This window comes from Trachypithecus francoisi, unplaced genomic scaffold (assembly GCF_009764315.1).
Source record: "Trachypithecus francoisi isolate TF-2019V2 unplaced genomic scaffold, Tfra_2.0 Lachesis_group4, whole genome shotgun sequence".
Lineage (NCBI taxonomy): Eukaryota > Metazoa > Chordata > Mammalia > Primates > Cercopithecidae > Trachypithecus > Trachypithecus francoisi.
In genome coordinates this window covers 38,411,251-38,433,285 of record NW_022681469.1, presented here as the reverse complement: position 1 = coordinate 38,433,285, position 22,035 = coordinate 38,411,251, and the positions used below count along the sequence as shown (strand labels likewise).

Sequence of the window (22,035 nt, the reverse complement as noted above, 5' to 3'; positions counted from 1 at the left end):
TATGAAAAAAATTAGAACTTTTATTTTTGTGAACAGAGTCTTAACTTCAAGCAACACATTGGAGAATCACAACTTCTCACTAAGTTCCCAGACTTGAGTCATTTCACAGTCCCTTCGATAAAGGGACGACCAGATACCATCAATAATTCCCACTGTTACACTAACACAAGAAGTTTGTATAAAGTTTCTCTCTTGAGTTCCTTCTAAGGCACAGAGCAAGGACCCCACGTAGGTGCCTTCCAGGCCTCTCCCAAGTATGGAAATAAAGGAGAATCTTGAGTTGCTTTGAAAGAAATTTTAGGCACTTAGCTAGCTCTGAGAAGTAAATGAGCAACTTGATAAATAAAAAGGTAATAGTAGCTGTAAACAATAGCCAAGGAAGTTAGAGTCACAAGATGTTTGGTTCCCTGCAGAAACTAAGAATAACATGTTCACATATGTCCCTGAGTTGTGTTTCAGAAACCTGGGCCCACACTAAGTGGATCCATTGGTACATAGACCTCAGATAAGATGGAATTGTGGACTGAACTCCAACTGCTGTTGTTTCTAAGGTTCTTCCTAAGGGGTTTGGAGGTAGTCACACCCATGAGCCATACCTAATGTATCTTTCTGCTGATCCCAAATTTTTAAACAAAGCTTTTCTTCCTTAACTAGTTGCAAATCAGAAAATCTTTGAATCTATCTATGACCTGGAAGCACCTGCTTCAAGATATCCCACTTTTTTAGTCCCAACCACTGTATAACTTATAGGTATTGATTTTGAATTTTGCCTGTAACTTTAGCTCTCCTGGAATTGATCCCTGCCTTTAAAAACCTGTGCTTGCAAGCCATCAGTGAAGTCAGGTATTAAGCAGGAATTGCCAGATTGTCCTTGCTTGGTGCCCTGCAAATAAACGCCCTCCTTTCACCTGCTACAAACCTCAATGTGTATGTTTGGCCTTATGCAAGTGCTGAGTGAGTGAACCCCAGTTCAGTTTGGTAACAGTAGTGTGACTGTACACTGGAGAAAGAGAAATACTCAGATTCTTCAGAGATTATTGCACTTGTTCAGAGCTTACAAATTCCCATGGATCCTATATGTCAGTGTGGTCCAGTAGTCATGGGTGGGGGCTTACCGAGGCCAATGACCTACATTAAATAAAGTTGAGAAAGCAGAAAGTCTTTGTTGCAATTCAGAAGAAGGAATACAACAATCAGAATCCATCTCACAGTTGAATGCGTGGCTCTGTGAATCGCCTCATGCTTAGCTAACTATTCAGTTTCTGAATGCAAAGTGTACATTCAACAATAGGAAGTATACCTACTTCAGCTCCTTGTTTTATGAAGTAAGGGCTATAAGGTAGGAAGATCAGATGAAAGTGGCTGGAATAGCCCCTTTTTTGAAAATAGAAAGTCACAAAAAATATTACAGAGATCACTGCCATGATCAAATTTGAAAGACTAAGGGGTAAAGATTTCTGCTGCCTCCTTGTTTAATTCACCTATGTGGCCAATGGAAAAAAACAGATGGCTTTTACAGAATTATGTGGAATGTCATAAATGTAATCAGGTAGTGTTGCTACTTGCATGGTTGCTCAAATGTGACTTCTTACTGGAAACCTAGTATGCCATTATTAAATCTGGCAAATGCTTTTTCTCTAGACTGCTTCTTGAGACCACAGAAGCAATTTGGCATGTGGCAGAAACAGTACTGTGGATTCCCTATATTGACGCAGAGGCTTTGGCAACTCTCTGGCTCTTTGTCATAACCAAGTTCCAAAGATCTGGATCGCCTTATCCCACTGAACATTATGTTTGTCCAGGATATTGGTAACATCCTTCTAATTGCACCTGGAATTAAATGTGTAGAAATACCAGCCGGGTGTGGTGGGTCACGCCTGTAATCCCAGCACTTTGGGAGGCCGAGGCAGGCGGGGTTACCTGAGGTCGGAGTTCGAGACCAGGCTGGCCAACATGGTGAAAACCCCATCTCTACTAAAAATACAGAAAAGAAAAATTAGCCAGGCACGGTGGCACATGCCTGTAATCCCAGCTACTTGGGAGGCTGAGGCAGGAGAATTGCCTGAGCCCAGGAGGCAGAGGTTGCAGTGAGCCAAGATCGTGCTACTGCACTCCAGCCTGGCTGACAGAGTGAGACTCTGTCTCAAAAAAAAAAAAGAAAAGAAAAAAAACAAGAAAGAAAGAAATACTATTACTCTAAAACTAAATTTGTACAAGTCATCATTCACCTTAACAAATATTACACCTTCCTCTCAGTGTGCATTTTCCCTTTCTCTGTTTTGTCCCTTTACCTGAAAAAGTCCTCTCTTGCCTCACAATTTTACCTCATTTGGCTTCTATTAAAGGATGTGCTCATTTTCCTTTCTTAATTTTCTGATCTTTTTTTTCTGTGACTTTTACTGGTTCTATTTCTTCTCCATTGCCCTTCCCCCTGACACACATTGCCAATGTCAGCCCATTGCTCATGTTCTCTTTACATTATACATATTTTTGTCTAGAATTTATGAGGAAAGTGGACTCCAGTCTAGGAATTTTGAGGAGAAAGAGATTTAATACAGGGAGTTAGAAACGTACACATTAGGCTGGGCACGGTGGCTCATGCCTGCAATCCCAGCACTTTGGGAGATTGAGGTGGGCAGATCACAAGGTCAGGAGTTCTAGACCAGCCTGGCCAACATAGTGAAACCCTGTCTCTACCAAAAATACAAAAATTATAGGGGCATGGTGGTGCACACCTGTATTCCCAGCTACTTGGGAGGCTGAGGCAGGAGAATCGCTTGAATCTGGGAGGTGGAGGTTGCAGTGAGCCAAGATCGCACCATTGCACTCTAGCCTGGGCAACAGAGTGAGGCTCCATCTCAAAAAAAAAAAAAAGAAAAGAAAAGAAAAGAAAAAAAAGGTACACATTTCTAAGGCTGGAGGAAGCACAAGTTATTCCAGAAAGTGTCTGGAAATCTAACAATGAGATCCCACAGGGGTGAGGTAAAGCCACCAATGAGAAGTCAGACAACAGTTGCCAAGGGATACATCATGAAACTGCCTCACCTTGAAATAATCTACTCAGAAACTATGCAAGAAAGAAATTCTGAGGAATTCTTTCCAGGCTTCTTTCCTATGAGACAAAGGAGAAGGAGAAAACAGACAGGAGCGCTGCTGAGTTGACAAAAGACAACCCAGTTATTTTCAAGGATATAAACCCACCACCCTAGAAACACTCATCCCTAATCTGAGCCTTTAAAACAAAACAAAACAAAACAAAAACAAAAACAAAAACAAAAAGGTATCATTCTGATTTTGCCAAGATAATCTCAAACTTGAATCTGAAACAAATTCTTTACAATAGTCTGTCTTCCGCTTTTCTCTTCTGATACCGGGATTGTATCCTCCACAGTCTTTGACGTTTAAATCAGGAGGTCAAACTTTATTTCTTCTTTTTCATAATCTGTGAATCTCATTGTTTTCTACTTTCCATAGTTGATTTCTTTCTTCTCAACCATGCTGCAAGCATAATACTTTAAGTTATAATTACCCGTTTCCTATATTTCTATATTCAGATCTCCATGCCTTTGCAGTATATTTATCAGCCTTTCTGCATGCTATGCAAGTCTAGATTCAAAAATATGGCTCTGCTGATAAAAACCCTTGTGTAGTTCTCCATGTCCTCAGAATAAAGTCCAAAATTCTCATGAGGCCCTCTGTTCTGCTTCAACTTACCTATGTGTTTTTATCTCTGACAGTCATAATGGGCTTCTCTCTGCAGTGAACACACTGTACTAATGTCCATCTCTTTGATTTATTTATAATTACCATGAACTGCAATGCTCTTATTATCTTTTATCATCAAAATCTGCCCCATCTCAAGTGTGATCTTCCCATGATCTGCCAGAACTTCAGCCTCCTTTGATGCCTTGCTTTCTTTGAAATCCCGGATCTGTTAACAAATACTTCTGCATTTATCCTTATACTATTTTTCAGTGTTGTTTAATTTAATTCACTCATTAATGATTATCATCACTGTGCCAGAAACTGTACTGGGCACTACTTAAATACTCCATGTTCATTTGCTTGGTCTCTCCACCTAAACTATGAGTTCCTTGAGGCTGGGATTATATCTTACATGTTTCTTATGATCTGTATGTTGTCCAGCCCAACTTATTCTACATACAAGATGTTCAGCAGATCTTACTAAATTGTATTAAATTGGTCTCAAATTTGGCAAGAGAAAATAAGAAGATTAATTTATTGAATTAATAGGGGAAAATAGAATGGAATTAGGAATCATCAATAGACATCTGATTATCAGATTGTTAGATTGATTCATATTAAACCTCAAGCAGAACAATAGCACAGTATTCACCACAGTAATTTCCTTCTTCAAATTTTGCCAGAACATAACTTTCCAGAAAGAAAGAGATTTTTAAGTTATGCATGTGTGGAGAACTTAACAACACAGGGCAATTAAATTCTCACACGCTTAGTCCATAATTTATAAAAGGTAATAGCTCAGAGCTTAATTTTGAATTCTGAAAAATGCAACTATTATTTTTCTTTTAACTGTTCTGCCTAAAGGACCCTGCCCTTTGACAAGCTTGTGAACAATGAATTATAAAACAGAGAGAACTTTCTCCTGTCCCAGTAAGTAATAAATGCTTTCTATCTTTCCTAGTAGATCAATCAAAGATCATTATTTATTGGCCCACTTTGTTAAATCTTATTTTAATAATAATAAGCTCTCCCATTTTTTAAAAGCTTTGTTGACATACAAAATGCACAAATTTAATGTCTACCATTTGATAAGTTGTGACATATGTATACATCCATGAAACCACTATTATAATCAAAATAGTGAATATAAACATCAACCCCCAAATCCTCCTGGAGCCAACCAGGGATCTGTTTTAGTTACTATAGATTAATTTGAATTTTCTAGAGTTTTACATAAATAGAATCATGCAGTATGCACTATTTATTGGTTGGCTACTTTTACTCAGTATAATTCTTTTTGTTTTTCCCATATTATCGTATATAACAATGGGTCATTCCTTGTTGTTGCTAAACTGCTTTCAGTCAGCATAATTACTTTGAAATTTATCCATGTTGTTGCATATATCAATAGTCTACTCCCTTTAGTATTGAGTAATAATCTATTATATAAATATTACACCATTTTTTTTTTTTTTTTTTTTTTAGGAGCAAAACTGCAAGTTTATTTTGGTCACCTAAGGTGTGGGGAAGAGGTCTGTCGGCCTCCGGCAGGTGGGGCTCTCGGAGGGAGTTCCCACAGTTCCGACATCCCGACAGGAGTGGGGCTGTGAGAAGGCCGCGCGTGGAGTCCCTCCGGAGCGGCTTTTCTAGGAGTGGGAGGGCAATAGGCGGGGCACGGGCGTGTCGGGGGCGTTCCACAGGTGCGACCAGGTAAATCTTGGTCTCTTCGGATTGACATCACCTGGCGCATGCCTAGTTGGTTTGCACCTTCCCGGGTCACCGGCTGCATTTTCGCGCACGCGGTTAAAGTTGGGGGGGGGGATGAAGAACCCGGAAGTGCACCATCTTGCCTCCGTTCATCCAAACAGTCCAACCTTTTATTGGTAATAGTGATAAAGGGGCGCCGTGGTCTGTCTGGCTACTTCCTGCTGTTAAGGGGCATCGTTAAGGTCAGGGCCCATGGTTGGCATTTGGACGTACGGATGAAGAATAAAATAAGGCACAGTATTAGTATAGGAATGAGGAATGGAAGCATTTGTTGGAATAGGGGCAAAACGCAGAAGGAAGGTCCCAGCAAGGTTGAGGAGTATGAGATAGTTAAGAAAATTTAGTAAGTTTGAGGCGAGTGGGGGAAAGCCAAACTGATTTCCACTGATTGCTTTCGGTAGGGGCCCTTTTTAGCTGGGAATGAGGAACGAGTGCGCAGAGTAGTTGTTGGCCAGGCAGCAATTAAGGAGTGGAGTTTTTGTGGAGTGGATGGCTTTCCACTTACTCCTACTACAGAGATATTGGATGGAAGGCTAGGTCCAGAGAAGGACGGCAAAACAGAATAGGTAGCCTCGCTGTTGATTTAAAAATTGATTGTCTTACCCGCTACCAGGAGAGTTACCCGCGGCTCGGCGAGGGTGATGGGGGTCCCCGAGTCTCGGCACCTTCAGTTGTAGTTGTCCAGATGTAGGAGCTGGAAGGAGCTCCCAGGATCCTGGGAAAGGGGGTCACGTGGAGACGCAGCACCTGTTCTCAGGGTGGGGCAATCAGACTTCCAGTGTCCTCCCTGCTGGCAAGCAGGGCAGGGGGCTGCTGGTGGACGAGGGTTAGGACATTCACTGGCCCAATGTCCTGATGCCTTGCACTTATAGCAAGGCTGCGTTGGGGCTCGGGGACCTTGCGGACACCTGTTGGCATAGTGTCCTGCCTTGCCGCACTTATAGCAGGCTCCTTTCGTGGCCTTGGAGTCTGTGGGGTGTGTGCTCTCTGGCCTGGGGTTATGACTAGGCTGTAAAACCGCTGCTAGGAGCTGGGCCTTCTGTTTGAGGTGTGCCTGTCGCACTGCCTCAGCCGTCTCCTCTCTGGAGTTATAGACCTTAAAGGCTAATTTAACCAGGTCTTGTATTGGTGCCTGAGGACCATCCTCTACCTTTTGAAGTTTCTTACGAATGTCAGGAGCTGATTGAGAAATGAAATAAGATGCCAAAATGGTGGCCCCTGTGGGGGAAGCTGGATCTAACCGGGTATATTGGGTTAGAACCTCAGTCAGCCTATTTAAGAATGCGGCTGGATTTTCTTCTGGATTTTGAATTTCTTTTAATTTGTTAAAATTCACAGTTTTGTTTGAGGCTGCTTGCATACCAGCCAACAAACACTGAACCATTATGTCTCGCCTACGGCGTCCAGTCTGGGTCTGCCGAGGGGACTGCTTGCTCCCCTAGTGGGATGGCGGCGTCAGTTAAATGTAGTTGGTTGGCGTGCTGCCTGGCGGCCGCTAGGATGCACTCTTGCTCCTCGGGGTTTAGGGTGGAGGTTAGGATAACCTGGAAGTCATGCCAAGTTAAGTCATAGGCCTGACAAAGGTATCTAAATTCCTTTATGTATATGGTAGGATTAGCTGAGAAATCACCTAAACGCTTCTCAATTTTGGAAAGATCAGCCAATGAAAAAGGGACATGTACTCTGACTACCCCCTCCGCCCCAGCTACCTCTCGCAAAGGTGCTAACACTGTAGGAGGGTGTGGGCAGAGATAGGGGACTCAAGACAGCCAGTTGGGGGCCCTGAAGGAGGCACGGGACTGAGTGGATTACTAGTAGATAAGGAGGAGGAAGGAGGAGTCTGGGCAGGAAGGGAGGGGGTGGAGAGAGCGGGGAGAGAAGGAGGAGTATAGGGACGAGAGCTTAAGGCCCAAAAGCCTCGTACGTAATTAATTTCAGACCACTTGCCTAGCCACTGGCAGAAATTGCTGAGGTCAATCACGCCACAGTGGAAAGGAAAATTAACCGCTTCCTCCTAAGGTCTTGTTCAAGCTGTAAGGTTTTTAAATTGGCTAGGAGGCACCCTAAAGGGGTGCTCTTTGGAAATTTGGACTGGGGGTTTCCCGTTTGTTTCCTCTTTACCGACACAATGGACACAATGGAAATGGAAATGGATCCCTACCTGGCTTCAAAGCGTCCTTTGGAACCAGCAGAGACAGACTGGAGGCTCATGGAGCCAAAGTGGAGATTACCTTCAGGCAGACGTCTCCGTCCTGAACGGGTCTCCCGAGCCACATGGTGGCTCAAAATGGACCTCAGACCTGTGCAGGATTTCTGGCCGAGGGAGGTAAAGAGGAGACAAGGGCACTTACCCCAGAGAGGCCGTGAGAGTGAGGGAAGCGGGTCTCAGGTCCTGGTCCGTCTGCCGTGTGGGAGCAGGAGGAGGTTCCTCAACCCTTAGAGGCCTGAGGAGGGGTCTCCTCCCGGGTCTTCAGCACCAACTGATTTGTTTTTCTAAGACCACCAGAGCGGGCACAAAGGAACCAGCGAGTAGGCAAGTGTAGGAGCAAAACTGCAAGTTTATTTTGGTCACCTAAGGTGTGGGGAAGAGGTCTGTCGGCCTCCGGCAAAGAAGGCCGACAGAGTCCCCCGGTGGGGCTCTTGAACGGAGTTCCCACAGTCCCGACATCCCGACAGGAGTGGGGCTGTGAGAAGGCCGCTACACAATTTCTTTATCCATTAATTTGTTCATGGCATTTAGGTTGTTGCCAATTTTTGGCGATTGTTAATAAAACTGTCATAAACATTATGTATAAGCCCACGTATGGAAATACACCTTGCTTTCTCTTGGGTAAATTCTCAGGCATAAGTTAGCTGAATAATATTTTAGGCATATATTAAACAATTTAAGAAATTGTCAAGCTGTTTTCAAAGGGGCTTGGCCATTTTATGTTTATAGCAATAGTATATGAGAATTCAGTTTCTTCACAACTTCACTAACACTTGGTATTGTCAAACTTTTAAATTTTGCCATTCTAGTAAGTGTATAGTGATTATTGTGGTTTTAACTTAAATTTACCTAATAAATAATTACACTGAACATTTTTATACATCTATTTTCCATCTGTGTATCTTCATTATGAAGCGTCTCTTCAAATATTTTACCTATTTTAATTGGAATTTGCTTTAGTATTATTGAAGCTTGAGAGTTCTTCATATATTCTGGATATGATCTTTAATCAGATCTTTATCAGATATGTGTCTTATAAATATTTTCCTCTAGTCAATGACTTTTTAAATTTTCTTCATGGTACCTTTTAATGAGCACTGTTTTTAAAATTTTGATAAACTATATTTTACCAATTTCTTATTTTATGGACTGTGCTTTAGTATCATGTTTAAGGAGCCTTTGCATAAGCTGAGGTCAAAAAGATTTTCTAATACATTTTCTTCTAAACTAATAATTGTTTTAGTTCTACATTTATGTATGTGATCTGTTTCAATTACTTTTGTTCATGTTGTAATGTATACATTACAGTCCTTTTAAAAATATATTTTTATATGTGGATTTCTAATAGTTCTGGCACTATTTATTGAAAAGATTATTATTTAACCAAAGAATGGCGTTTGTATACATGTCAGAAATCAGTTGTCCATGTACATAAGAGCTTATTTTTGTACACCCTATACTGTTTCATTTATCTATTTTTCTGTCTTGACACCACTACCAGTATAACGTTCTTGATAGTATCACAAGTTTTGAAATTCATTAGTATTATCTCTTTATCTTTAAAAAATTTTTCAACTTCTTTATTTATTTTACTATCGTAGATCTTTGACATTTTCAAATGAGTTTTGCAGTTAGCTTATCAATTTCTACAAAAACACATGCAGAGATTTTGATTGGGATTACATTTAACCTAAAGATCAATTTGGGGCAAATTATCATCTTAACAATATTAAGTGTTCTGGTTCATGAATATGCTATGTATCTCCATTTACTGAGGTCTTCCTTAATCTCTGTCAACAATGTTTTAGAGCTTTCCAAGTGCAGGATCCTGCACATCTTTTTTTTAATCCAGAAATACCTCCTATGATTTTATATTTTTGATGTTAGTCTAAATGGTATCATTTTATGTAATTTAAATTTCTGGTTGTTTATTGATAGTGTATAACAACTTAGTTTGGCATATTGCCTTTGCATTTTGTACCTTGCCAAAAATCACTTATTAGTACTAGTAGTGCTTTTGCAGATTCCTTTGGGTTTTCTACATAGGTAAACATATTGCCTGCAAAAGCAGGCAGTTTGGATGGCCTTCATTTCGTTTCTTGCCTTATGTAATAAGAACATAGTCCTATATATTTACACATCTAGTTACCATTTCCTGTGCTCTTCATCCCATTTTGTAAATCCGTATTTCCATCTGCCATCATTTTCCACAGATTTCTATTAACATTTCTTGTAGTATGATTTGCAGGTGATACTTTTTTTAGTTTTTGTGTGTCTGAAAAAGTTTTTTTAAATGAATTTTATTTGAAATACATTTCCACTGAGCAGAGAATTCTAGGTTGAACTTCTTTTCCTTTCAGTGTGAGATGTTATCCTGCATACTGTTTTTGTCAAGAAATTGACTGTCATCCCACACTTGTTTCTCTGCATATCACATGACTTTTTCCTCTGAAGGCTTTAAAGACTTTCTGTGTATCACTGGTTTTGAGCAAATTGATTATATTTTGCCTTAGTGTACTTGGGTCTTTTGATATTCTTGGATCTTTTAATATCAATTTTGAAATGTTTTCTAGTATTCTTTCATTAATCTTTGCTTTGCTCATCTCCCTTGAAGACTCCAATTACTCATATATTAGACCACTTGAAGTTGTCATAGCTCAATGATTCTCTTTTCACTGTTTTCCTTTTTTTTTTAAATTTCTCTCTCTCTTTTCTTTCATATAATTTATGTTGCTATGTCATGAAGTTTCTTAATCTTTCCTTCTGCAATGGCTAATCTGCTTTTAATTTTATCTAGCATATTTTAATGTCACACATTGTAGCTTTCATATTTAAAAGTCTGAGTGTTTTAAAAATTATCTTTCCTCTTTCTACTTAATTTTTTGAACACATAGAAAACCTCTATAATTACTCTTTTTAATGTTTGTATCTACAAGTTTTAACATTTGTTCCAGTTATGGGTCTATTTCAATTGATTATTTTCTTCTCATTATGAATCACACTTTCCTAATTTTTGGAAGGCCTGATAATCTTTGATTGGACATATCAAACGTGAATTTTTTCTTTGTTGGGTGCTGAATATGTATGTATTTCTATAAATATTCTTGAGGTTTGTTCTGAATACAGTTAAATTATGTGGAAACAAAATCTAAGCTCTTGTTTTCATGATTTGTTAGATGCCAGTAACATTTGTTCTAAGATTAATTATTTCTCATTACTGAGATGGGACTTTTCTGAGTACTTCACCCAGTGCCTTGTGAATTATGATGTTTTCCAGTCTGGCTAGTGAGAATAGGCACTATTCCCAGCCCCCTGTAGTACCAGTAGTTTTTTCTGTAATCCTTTTGGATATGCTAATCTGTACCCTGCTGAATATTCAAAGAGGAAACTCCATATCCATTGGGGTCTTTATTTATGCATGCGGTTCTTTATTTATGCCTTCTTTATTTATGCACCTAGGCTGTACCCAGTTTCTCCCTCCCTTCACCACATCCTGGAAACTCTCTCAAAGCAACAAGTGGGGGAAGCAATAGGACTCACCTCATTTGTTACCAGTAAATTAAAATTCACTGTCCTTTATTCCCTGATGGCCGATGTTTTAAAAATTATTGTTTCAAGTATGTTCGTCTTTGTTCTTTGTTGGTTTGTTTATTTTAAGCAGGAGGGTAAATCTGTTCCTTGTTGTTTTATCTTGGTTGGAAGTAGACGTCCTCTTTTGTTTCTCTTAATGTGGATGGAGATAAATAGATTTAAGATATTTTTATCGTAGAGAATTAAAGATGAGATATATATACTTGCCAAATTGTTAGAATAAAATAAAGTAAATAAACATGTTGACAAGACTCTAGATTGTCCTTTATAAAATATTTTTCAAAAATAAATATGTTCAGACACAAAACAAATGAATATAACTGTTGAATATAAACAAAAAGTTCATAAATACTAGTTAGCAAAAGGCAGAAATCTATTAAAATAGCAATGTGCTATAACCATAAAATTAAGAATAATTTTGGACATCAGTTAACATTGTAACTCTCATAAAATATTTGAGTACAGACTTGGAATTTTAACAAAACTCGTTCAAATTCCAACAATATGACTTACTTGCTATGTAATTTGGGGCATATTTCTTATCTCTTTTCATAGGCACTTTATCTTGGCTAAAAAACGGACCTCATTAAGATTATAAGAAGAGTAAATAAAGCACTGTTTGGTGCATTTGCCCAGAAGTTTTGGAAAGTCACTTATTTTTTTAAGTTACTTTCTAGAATTGTGTAGAAATTGCAAAGTTAGTGGCGATCTGCTCCAATTTCTCACTCTCCATGGATTTTTTTCAGAGATGTGCACTCAGCTTTTACTTTGTACACTACCAGTCAAAGAAATTTGTATATTTAAAAGCTAAAGGATTTAGGGTTAGGTGTGAAAGCATTTTGTAAATCTAGGACACTATTATATTGTTAGACTAAAAGTACAATCTGATAGTTCACTCAGACATTTATAAGATTTGACTAAGCTTTAAATGCATTCTGCAGATGCAATCTACAACCGTTTACAGCTAAGTGAGTACTTAGCCCATGCTAACCCAGTGTCCTCTGTCTCAGTCAAGAAAAACAGATAGCCTCCTTTACAGCTGTTTCTCCTTGTTGGAATCATTTTAGGCAATGGCTTTTGATTCATTTAACTGTCTTGTAATTCATGCATATATTAATTTATATGCACAACAAATAGATATGCAACCGATACATAAGACGGATTGCCTAGGCCTATGCAAAATGCTGAGTGGGAAAAAATAGCATGATGTTTGTTCCCAAGAAAGACCAGATAGACAAGCAAAGAGAAAAAAAAAAAAAAGGCTGGGCCCCAGTGGCTCACGCCTGTACTCAAGTACTTTGGGAGAAGGAAGCGCATGGATTGCTGGAGCTCAGGACTTCGAGACCAGCCTGGGCAAGATGGTGACCCCCTGTGTAGCCTGGCATGGTGGCTCATGCCTGTAATCCTAGCACTTTGGAAGGCTGGGGCAGGAGGATTGCTTGGGCTCAAGAGTTTGAGACCAGCCTGGGCAACATGGTGAAACCCTGTCTTGACCAAAAATATAAAAAATTAGCTGTATAAATATAAAAAATGGCATGTGCCTAAGGTCCCAGCTACTCAGGAGGCTGAGGTGGGAGGATCGCTTGAGCCCAGGGGTTAGAGGATGCAGTGAGCCAAGATCATGCCAGTGCACTCCAGCCTGGTTGACAAAGTGAGACCCTGTCTCAGGAAAAAAAAAAATAATAGATAGATAGATAGATAGATAGATATAGATGATATAATTGAAAATACAAACATCAAACTAGATGTCATAGTAACAAATTAATGCTGAGCTCCAAGAAGAATGAATTGTTGTGGACTAGAGTAGTCAGGAGAAACTTTATGTAATAGGTGGCTGCTGAGCTGGGACTTCAAAGTTGAGTACAAGCTGAAATTGTGGAGATGAGGTTGTGCCAACGAAAAACCATGATGAGAGCAAAATCAAAGAGACATGGGATATGTGGGATGTTAGAGGCAATGAGTGGACTAGGACTGGTCCTGTTGGCTGGTTTCTAGAGATATTTGAGAAAGTATTATGGGAGATAGATTTGGAAAAATAAATTCAGGTAGTGGAAGACTTTATTCTGCGGGTACCGAGGAGTGTGGCAGAGATTTGCTAGTTGACACCAATACTCATTACCCGTTCTTTCTGTGTGGTCATTGAAATTCCTGGTCTAACAGGATGCATGGGTATTCAGAACAAAAAGCATTTACAACCCTTCCTTGTAGCTGTGTGGTGTCAGTGGAAGTGGTGTGTGCTTCTGAGTAGGTCCTTAAAGGGAAGAGGTATTCTTCCTTCCCTTTAACTTTCCCTATTGTCTGGCCTATTGTGTGAAATGTGGAAGTAGGCTGCTACTAGGGTCCATGTGAGCAAAGCGAACACCTCAGCGTTGTAGAGTAGCCAGAGAGAAGGATCCCGACTCCCAGACACCTTTGGGCAGCCATAGTTTGGGCTACTCACATACGCATTTTATGAGCTAAAATTTCACTTCTATTTTGCTTAAGCCACTGTATTTTGAGATTTGTAATGTAGCAGCCAAAATTTTGAATTGAGCTATTGCTTCCTCGTAGTCCTTATGGTAGCCAGACAAGGCCTAGGGTGGCCAGTGGCCCCTGAGCTTCACGCATCCTAACATGCCGTATAAATAATATATACATGAATGAGTTGGGAAGCTCTGCCTTTCTTACAACAAGGAACCTCTAGAAGTGTTTGAGTAAGGAAGCAGCAATATAAGAATAAAGTTTCACAAGAATTAATCTGAGTGACATTCAGCAGATCAGTGTTGCATGGGGCTAGGAGTGGGGACTGCAGGATTTATCACAGATGGGCAAGAGGAAACTTTGACATGATGAAAATGTTCTAGATCTTGATTGTGGTTGTGGTTACATGAGTATATATAGTTGCCAAAACTAATTAACTGTATACTTGAAAGGGGTATATTTACTAGGTGTGCGTGTGTGTGTGTATATACATATATCTGTGTGTGTGTGTGTATATATGTGTTTATACATATGTATATAAAATCTCAAAAAGTTGATTTAATAACTTAATTTGGGCTGGGCACGGTGGCTCATGCCTGTAATCCCAGCACTTTAGGAGGCTGAGGTGGGCAGATCACGAGGTCAGGAGTTCAAGGCCAGCCTGGTCAACATAGTGAAACCCCATCTCTACTAAAAATACAAAATATTAGATGCGCACCTGTAGTCCCAGATACTTGGGAGGCTGAGGCAGGAGAATCGCTTGAACCCAGGAGGCAGGGGTTGCAGTGAGCCGAGGTCACGCCACTGACTTCAGCCTGGGCGACAATGTGAGACTCCATCTCAAAAAAAAAAAAAAAGAACTTAATTTGCCTGTGTGTGTATGTGTGTGTACAAGATACTTTAGATAATTAACACTTGTTCTTGGGAAATAATAGTAGGAATGAGGTTAGACAAGAGCATCATTTTGAAAGAAGTAGTAATAGAATCTGGAGATCAATTAGGCCTGGTGATATTGATTTACATGGAGGGGAATTTGGCTTTTCTACGTAAAGAATCATCTGAGCTTCACCACGGGTCGGTGAAGATACCATGCCACAAAATGCGGAGAGTGGAAGTACAGCTCTGCCACATATTAGCTAAGTAAATGTATTCAGTCCCTTGGAGTCCCTCTTCTTCATTTGTAAAATAAAGTGGGGTGCCTGCAAATTGCAAATGAGTTGCAAAGAACAGAGAAAATAAGTGTAAAGAACCTCCTACATGTGCCTGGTACCTAGTACGCACCCCTGAAAGTATGAGACAAAGAATTACTGCAATTAACACATAAAAATAGAAAAAGAAAAGCTTTCAAGATCAAGATGACACCAAAGATTCTATATGTTTCTAGGATGTGAGGAAATGAGAACCCAGTTCATAGGGGAGACGAATCTACTTGTAAATCTCCGAATGACAATAGGAAGAGGGTTGGGTGAAGCAGCATAGCAGTTGGCAGTGTTTTTAAAAAGGGGGCAGCTCCTTTGCCAGAGAAGATTCAGTAGTATAATCATTTCTTGTTTTTACCTCCCTTGACTCATCCACAGGAGTGGGAGTTCAGACAAAAGGAAGCTTCTGTGGCAATCTATTTAAGATTCTCCTCATATAAGATTTGGTTCCCAGCCCATTTTCTGTCAGGCTTCCTGAGATGGGAAAGCAACGCATAAAAATTCTCAGGCTTGACAGTGAATTCTCCAAAGCTCCAGACTGAAATTTACAGCTGCCTGTAGACATCTCCATCTGCATGTCCTGCAGGCATCTCTAACTCTGTGTCTCAGACCAAATTAATGACCCTCTCATACTCGTTCCCCTCCAGTCTTCCATCTAGGTTAATACCATTGCCAATTTGCCAGGCGCAAAATCCAGAAATTTCAGTTCTTTTACTTCTTGTCCCATACTCCCTGAGGTCTATCTACTGCCAATTTTTGTGGATTCACCCTGGTGTGACCTGTTTTATGCACTCTTGTTTTTTGACGTCCGTTGTCCTGGTGAGGATCCTTATCCCTCTCCAGGACCACAGTAACAGCAAACTATCCAGTCTCCCGCCGGGACCTGCAGTGCGTACAATTCTCCAGCGCTCCGCTTACCTAGACTGTGGTCAGTGGTGGCCCACCCACTCAGGAGTTGCATAATGAGTATAACTGTCTCCTGCTCCCCTCTTTCTTACTTGGCTAATCCAGTTAAATTAATGAAATATTCATCATTTCTCTTTCTGAAATCACTTCGGTGACTTTACTTTGAGCCTACAGAACAAAGCACCCAAACTCAAATTTCATTCATTTGCTCTCCCATGGCATCTCTTCAAGTAGTCTATGATCTAACCACGTTGAACCATAAGTCATAACTCCAAAATAACGTATACTTTTTGACCTCAAACTCATGGCTCAGGGAACGTTTTCCACAAGCTAGCTAGACGCCACTGCTCCTTCTGATCCAGCTCGAAGGCCATCTCCTTGGCATTGCGGCCTTAACTCCACTCCACTCCATCTCTTATTCTTAAGAAGGGTCCTACTTGCTGCATATTCCCTTATTTATTTTTCCTGTGGTTAGCACGGGTGTGCTACACAGGAAACACATTCTACAGTGTTTAAGGACAGACATCATCTCTTGTTGCCATCTCTGAGTCTCCAGGGCACTTTGAATGGACTGTTAACCAGTCTAAAAATGATCTTCTTAAATTTCTAGTTTTAAAAAATGGTGATTTTTTTTTAACCAAAGACAGCTCTTAAAAATTCCCAAAGAAACAGTTAACAATTTTGTTTGCAATGTACCCAAACAGTGAACTCCCTCAGCTCTACTGCATTAAATACACTTTTTTTTTTAACTCCCTTGCAGTTTTATTATTCCAGGTGCACTGCTACCATAAGAGGCTTTGTGGGCTATTGCTATAAATGTCATTCATTCCCATTAAGCAAGTGTATTATACACAAAATGATTGTCTAAATTTATGTTGACCATTCTAGAGAGTAGTAAATCAGGTAATACATCAAAATATCCGAGGTCTAAACATGTAGAAAGCAACTTTTGTAATTTGAGGACTTTCCATTTTACTGAGCCCGACATATTATATGCTTGCTCTTGCTGTGACTGTAAGACATATTAAAAAAAGCAGCAGCTAAATTTGACCATTATACAAATAATTCAAACAAAATTCATAGATATCTATCTCAGTTACGTGGGTATTTTAGGTGAAATTACAGGGATTTGGGGCATTGAGGAAGTTATTAGAAGGGATGCTTTTGGCTCTGATTGAACAAGTACTGTACTCAGTTTTCATTAAAATCTATGGAAGATTTTAAATATGGCAGTCAATTTCAAGTATTGTATTCCTTGACTCATTTGAAGAGAATTTGAAATTAACTAAGAGACTCATATTCTCTTAAAAATTAATAATAGTTATAAAATGATGATTATGCAAACATTGAAAAGATAAATTACCACAAATGGGCATATTTTTATATTATCTCAAACAAGTATATTATTTAACATTTAGCTAAAAAGCAAAAATGAAAAATAAATGGGCATCTTTTTGACTCTTCTCAATGAAAATACATACTCTTATACGTCTGTTCTATAGTTTGGAAATCAATATTAATACTTTATGCAATCATTCTTTCTCATGTTTTTCTCCTCTTGATAATCTTCTCAAGTGGCTTAAGTGCTTGTAATGTATTAAAAAATAGGCACAGACAAGTCATTACTCTCTAGAAAATATTTATTGACACGTTTTATTTTTCTTTCCATATTCAGAGAAATAAACAAAATACACAAAATACAGTAAAATGCACTTTTCCCATTTCAAATAAATATACTATACTCTTGTAAAAAATTTTAATAATCTGTGTAATTTGCCACAGTATATTAATCAGTGAAACAAAACAAAGGATCTCTAAATTGTCATGTGTTTTAATTATTCTCACAAGCATTTTTCTGGAGAAAAAGAACATTATTTTCTGTAGAATTATATTGACTTGGAGACTATTGCTTCTTGTTTGGAGAAGGCAAAGATAAGTTTTTTAAAAAGTGTTTAGTGTCAAAAAGAGTCTTCATTTGGGAGAAAAACAGCATACAAGTCCTTTCTGAATCAACTAAAATTATGTGCAAATTTTCTTTTTAATACTTCCTAAAGACCAGACTACATTCTGAATAATGATTCCTATGTATCACACTGGTAATTTTCAAAATTAGTGGTTAAGTATTTAAATTAACAGTTATATGTGTAATATAAGCCCAGGACAGAATATTAAAGCTCTATTAACAGGAAAGGCTAAAAATAATGATGCTATACAGGACAAATTTTCCTTTTCATAATGGTTATTCTTAACATGATCAGAACTGAAATCTACTGAATTATACAGATTTAACACAGACTTATATACAAATAGATCCCTGATCAGTTTAAGACAATGTGTTAGCTTGCTCTTTTAAGTGGTAAGAATATTTTAGTAACCAGCAAAAATCACATTTAGGTAGTCACCAATATTGAAAGTTTTCTGATGTATAATTTATTTAGCATCAAAAGAATAGATCGCTGAGTAATAAAAGTTATTAGTATCTTCTAACTTCCTATGTTAGCATTTAATTAGTACTTTCTATACCAGTTGGTAGAAGTAAATCAACCTTTACTGTAGCTCCAGTTCCACCATATGTGACTCGTTTGCATGGATGCAGAAATGCTAATCAAACCATGCTGCCTCAAAACATAACTGTGTTCAGTCATACACAGGCTACACAGTGGGTATGACATTTGTCTTCAGCATTTTAAGGGCATCAATTATCGTCCAGGTGGTGACTTATGACATGAAACTTTTCCCTCCTCATTTTAAAGCATAGAATAGTATATGCTTAGGTGTTATTTTATGACAACATTTTTATTCTACCTGTTTCTGAAACACATAGTATGTACTCAAAAATTCACAAGTCCAATAAAACAAGTTTGTGGTTTTCTTCTGTGACATTTCTTTTTATAACTCCTCCATCTCAAAGTGTGTATTAAAGCTGTTTGCCATGGATGTGTGTTCAAAGATTCTTGACAGACTTGGTTTCAACAGTTCTACTGAGGGACATGACAGGTGCTGAGAGTTCTCATTCTTCAAGGACATCATTTGGTCTGTCACAGGCTCCCTTCTATCATAATACAGAGCCCAGAGCAGAGTAATGGTGAGAATCATGGCCAGAATTTGTGTCACTCCAATGGAGATTCCCAGAAATCTCAGCACCTGCAGTTGTTTGGTTCCTCTCAAAAAGGAATACATTTTCTTCCCACAACCCTGTAAAAGAAATACACGGTCAACGTTACTTTATATATGTTACAGAAGGCCAAAAATAGTTAATGAAAGCAAGCAATCTGTAGCAGTTAATGAAATCGGACTATTTGGATCATAAAGTTTAAGACAGCGGTTCTCAACAGGGAAAGCTGATGAGAAGGAGGTTCAGAAAGGGAGGTGTGTAGCTTTTGAAAAGCCTGTCCAGCTGATTCCAATGAGCCAACTCCTTCTTTTGTCTTTCTCAAAACCTGAAGTTGAGCCCCACTGGTATAAAACTCAACATCTAAAGCAGGGGTTGATTTACTTGTTTTCTTTTTTCAGATGGCCAGATAGTAAATATTTTGGGCTTTGTGGGCCATATGGTCTCTATGGCAACTACTCATCCCTGCCACTGTCACAAGAAAGCAGCCATAGACGGTAAGTGAATGAATGAATGTAGCTGGGTTCCAGTGAAACTTCAAACACACAAAAAGGCATTAGGCCAGATCTGGCACACAATGTTTATGATTTAATAATACTTAACACTGATTTGGTAAAGTTGCTTCTCTGGCCACCTTAACCTATTTGATACAAACACAAGAAATTCGCACAAACACAGACATGCGCATACATTCTGTGGGAAACTAACAAAGACAACTCACCAAAATTTAAGTATTTTTCAAAGAGTTCCACTCAAATATTCTATGAGAGTTCATTCACTCTTAGGTTTATGTGTCATTTTAATAAGCATTTTTAAATGACACAGTGATACAGCAGATAGAAATTATTTAGGCAGATAGTGAGGGTAAAAGAGTCCTCGGCGGAATTTCCCTTTTAACAAAAAGCAGCTCCAAAATCATTAAAAGAACTGCCTGAAAAATCGAGCTGTAGACATAGACAAGCAAGCTGGAAGCTTGCACAGGTGAATGCCAGCAGCTGTGCCAACAGAAAAGGGCTACCTGGGGGCCAGGTATGTTCAACATGGAGGCTCCACCTTCCCTTGTCTTTGTGTATAAAGTAAAGAAACAGGTAACATGGTGCCAGCCAAGTAGAGAACCCATCAGAATAATAAAAGATTAGGGTGGAGGTGGCCAGATTTTCACGCACCATGCAAATGGTACACCTGGTCGACCAATCTTTCGTGCCCTGGGTACATCAGACTCTGCCTCCTCAAGATTATCTATAAAACCTGCTGCATTTTGCTGTGGACCAGAAAACCCACTCAGGAACCCTCTCTGCAGGAGACAGCTCTTCTCTTTTTGCATCTATTAAACCTCCCCTCTTAACCTCACTCCCTGTATGTTCACATCCTTGATTTCCTTGGCCTGAGACAACTAACCTTGGGTATTACCCAGGATGGACAGTGCCACTTCAACAGTATAGTATAATGGTTAAGATCATGAACTGCTACGTGATTTGGGGCAAGTTATTTTATCTCTCTGTGCTTCAGTTTTCTGTCTAAAAACATAGATGATAATAGTGCTTACCTGTCTGAGATGTTGGGAGGATTAAATGCACAGACACATTTTAACACTTAGAATAGTGCCTCATAAATGTTAAGAACCCAATAGGTACAATCTCTTGTCTCATATGTCAGTTCACAGATTATAAAGTAGAAAGATCAAATTAAAAATAGATGGAAAATCTATGATTAGCAGATATTAATGGAAAAATATGAGGTACAACACTTCATAAAAGAGTATGAAAATACCAGAAGCACAGCATTATGTCACCAGTGAGTACTTCTGCTCAGCTCTACCCTACAAGAGCAAGGTGGCTGCCACTGTTTTACAGGACAATGAGATAACTGTCCAAAATGATTACCTGCTACTGAGACATTAGATCGTTAGCTTCCTGATGAAGCAGAGAAATGTTTTACATAGTTTGGGAAGAGTCACCTCAAAATTTGTTAAGTTAAAAAGGTTTGGCTTCAGACATCTGGAAAATTAATTTGCATAGCAACTTCATTTAACATCATTACCAAATAATGTGGTACTACTTTCTCACATCTATCTTTGAAGAAATTGATATAAAACAGCCTTGGATCATGTTTAGCTGATTCCTTACCTATGTTCTCAGTACTTAGTACAAAAATGGACCTTTAGTGAATAAAGAATTAGCATGAATATATTAATATTTTAGTAATAATAATTATAACAGATTTCAGAATTAGAGGTAAATTGGCTGGGCGTGGTGGCTCACACCTGTAATCCTAGCACTTTGGGAGGCCAAAGCGGGCAGATCACTTGAGGTCTAGAGTTTGAGACTAGTCTTGCCATCATGGTGAAACCCTGTCTCTACTAAAAATACAAAAATTAGCTGGGCATGGTGGTGCATGCCTGTAATCCGAGCTACTCTGGAGGCTGAGACATGAGAATTGCTTGAACCCGTGAGGCAGAGGTTGCAGTGAGCTGAGATCGCCCCACTGGACTCCAGCCTGGGCAACACAGCGAGACCCTGTCTCAAAAAAAAAAAAAACAACAACAAAAGAATTAGAGGTAAACCAAAGATACAAAATTCCAGTTAGGAGGAATAAGTTCAAGAGGTCTACAATACAACGTGGTGACTATAATTAATAACAATGTATTAGTTATTCAAAAAAGTAACCCATTCAATAAATATATATGCTGATGATTCAATTCTGTGAAATGCTATCAGTAAATTACTTGATTTTTACCCTTTCAATAGTGTCTGGGGCTTAAATTGTATCTCTATTGTCTTAAGATCTCCTACCCCTTTACACTAATTCATTTTAAGCTAAGAAACTGTGCTAGAAATGTAATGTTTCCTTTTCAAATCTGGGAATAAAACAAGGCAGAAATTGATAATTAAGTAAAGTTTATTATCTTTCATATCTTGGCACTGTTTAAAGTCTATTTTAGTGTATCTTAAACAATCACATTTATTTTTAAAGTGGTACAGTAAATTCTATCACCTAGGATGGTTGGGGAATGACACCTATTAATACGGAACACTCTAGAACGGGAGGGGTCCTTGGAAGTAATGAATTCAACTTTTTATCTTTTA

At 38.9% G+C, this 22,035-nt stretch overlaps 1 protein-coding gene across 5 annotated transcripts in view; it reads right to left on the bottom strand.

Moving 5' to 3' along the window:
- Nucleotides 1-17,459: 17,459 nt before the first annotated feature.
- TSPAN12 (tetraspanin 12) overlaps nt 17,460-22,035 on the bottom strand; it is a 71,672-nt gene continuing 67,096 nt past the window's right edge. For all 5 annotated transcript variants that reach the window (XM_033191936.1, XM_033191940.1, XM_033191939.1 and 2 more), the window contains exon 8: nt 17,460-19,032. In XM_033191936.1, coding sequence (XP_033047827.1) covers nt 18,727-19,032 — 306 coding nt within the window. In that variant the 3' untranslated portion in view covers nt 17,460-18,726. The remainder of the gene's footprint in view (nt 19,033-22,035) is intronic.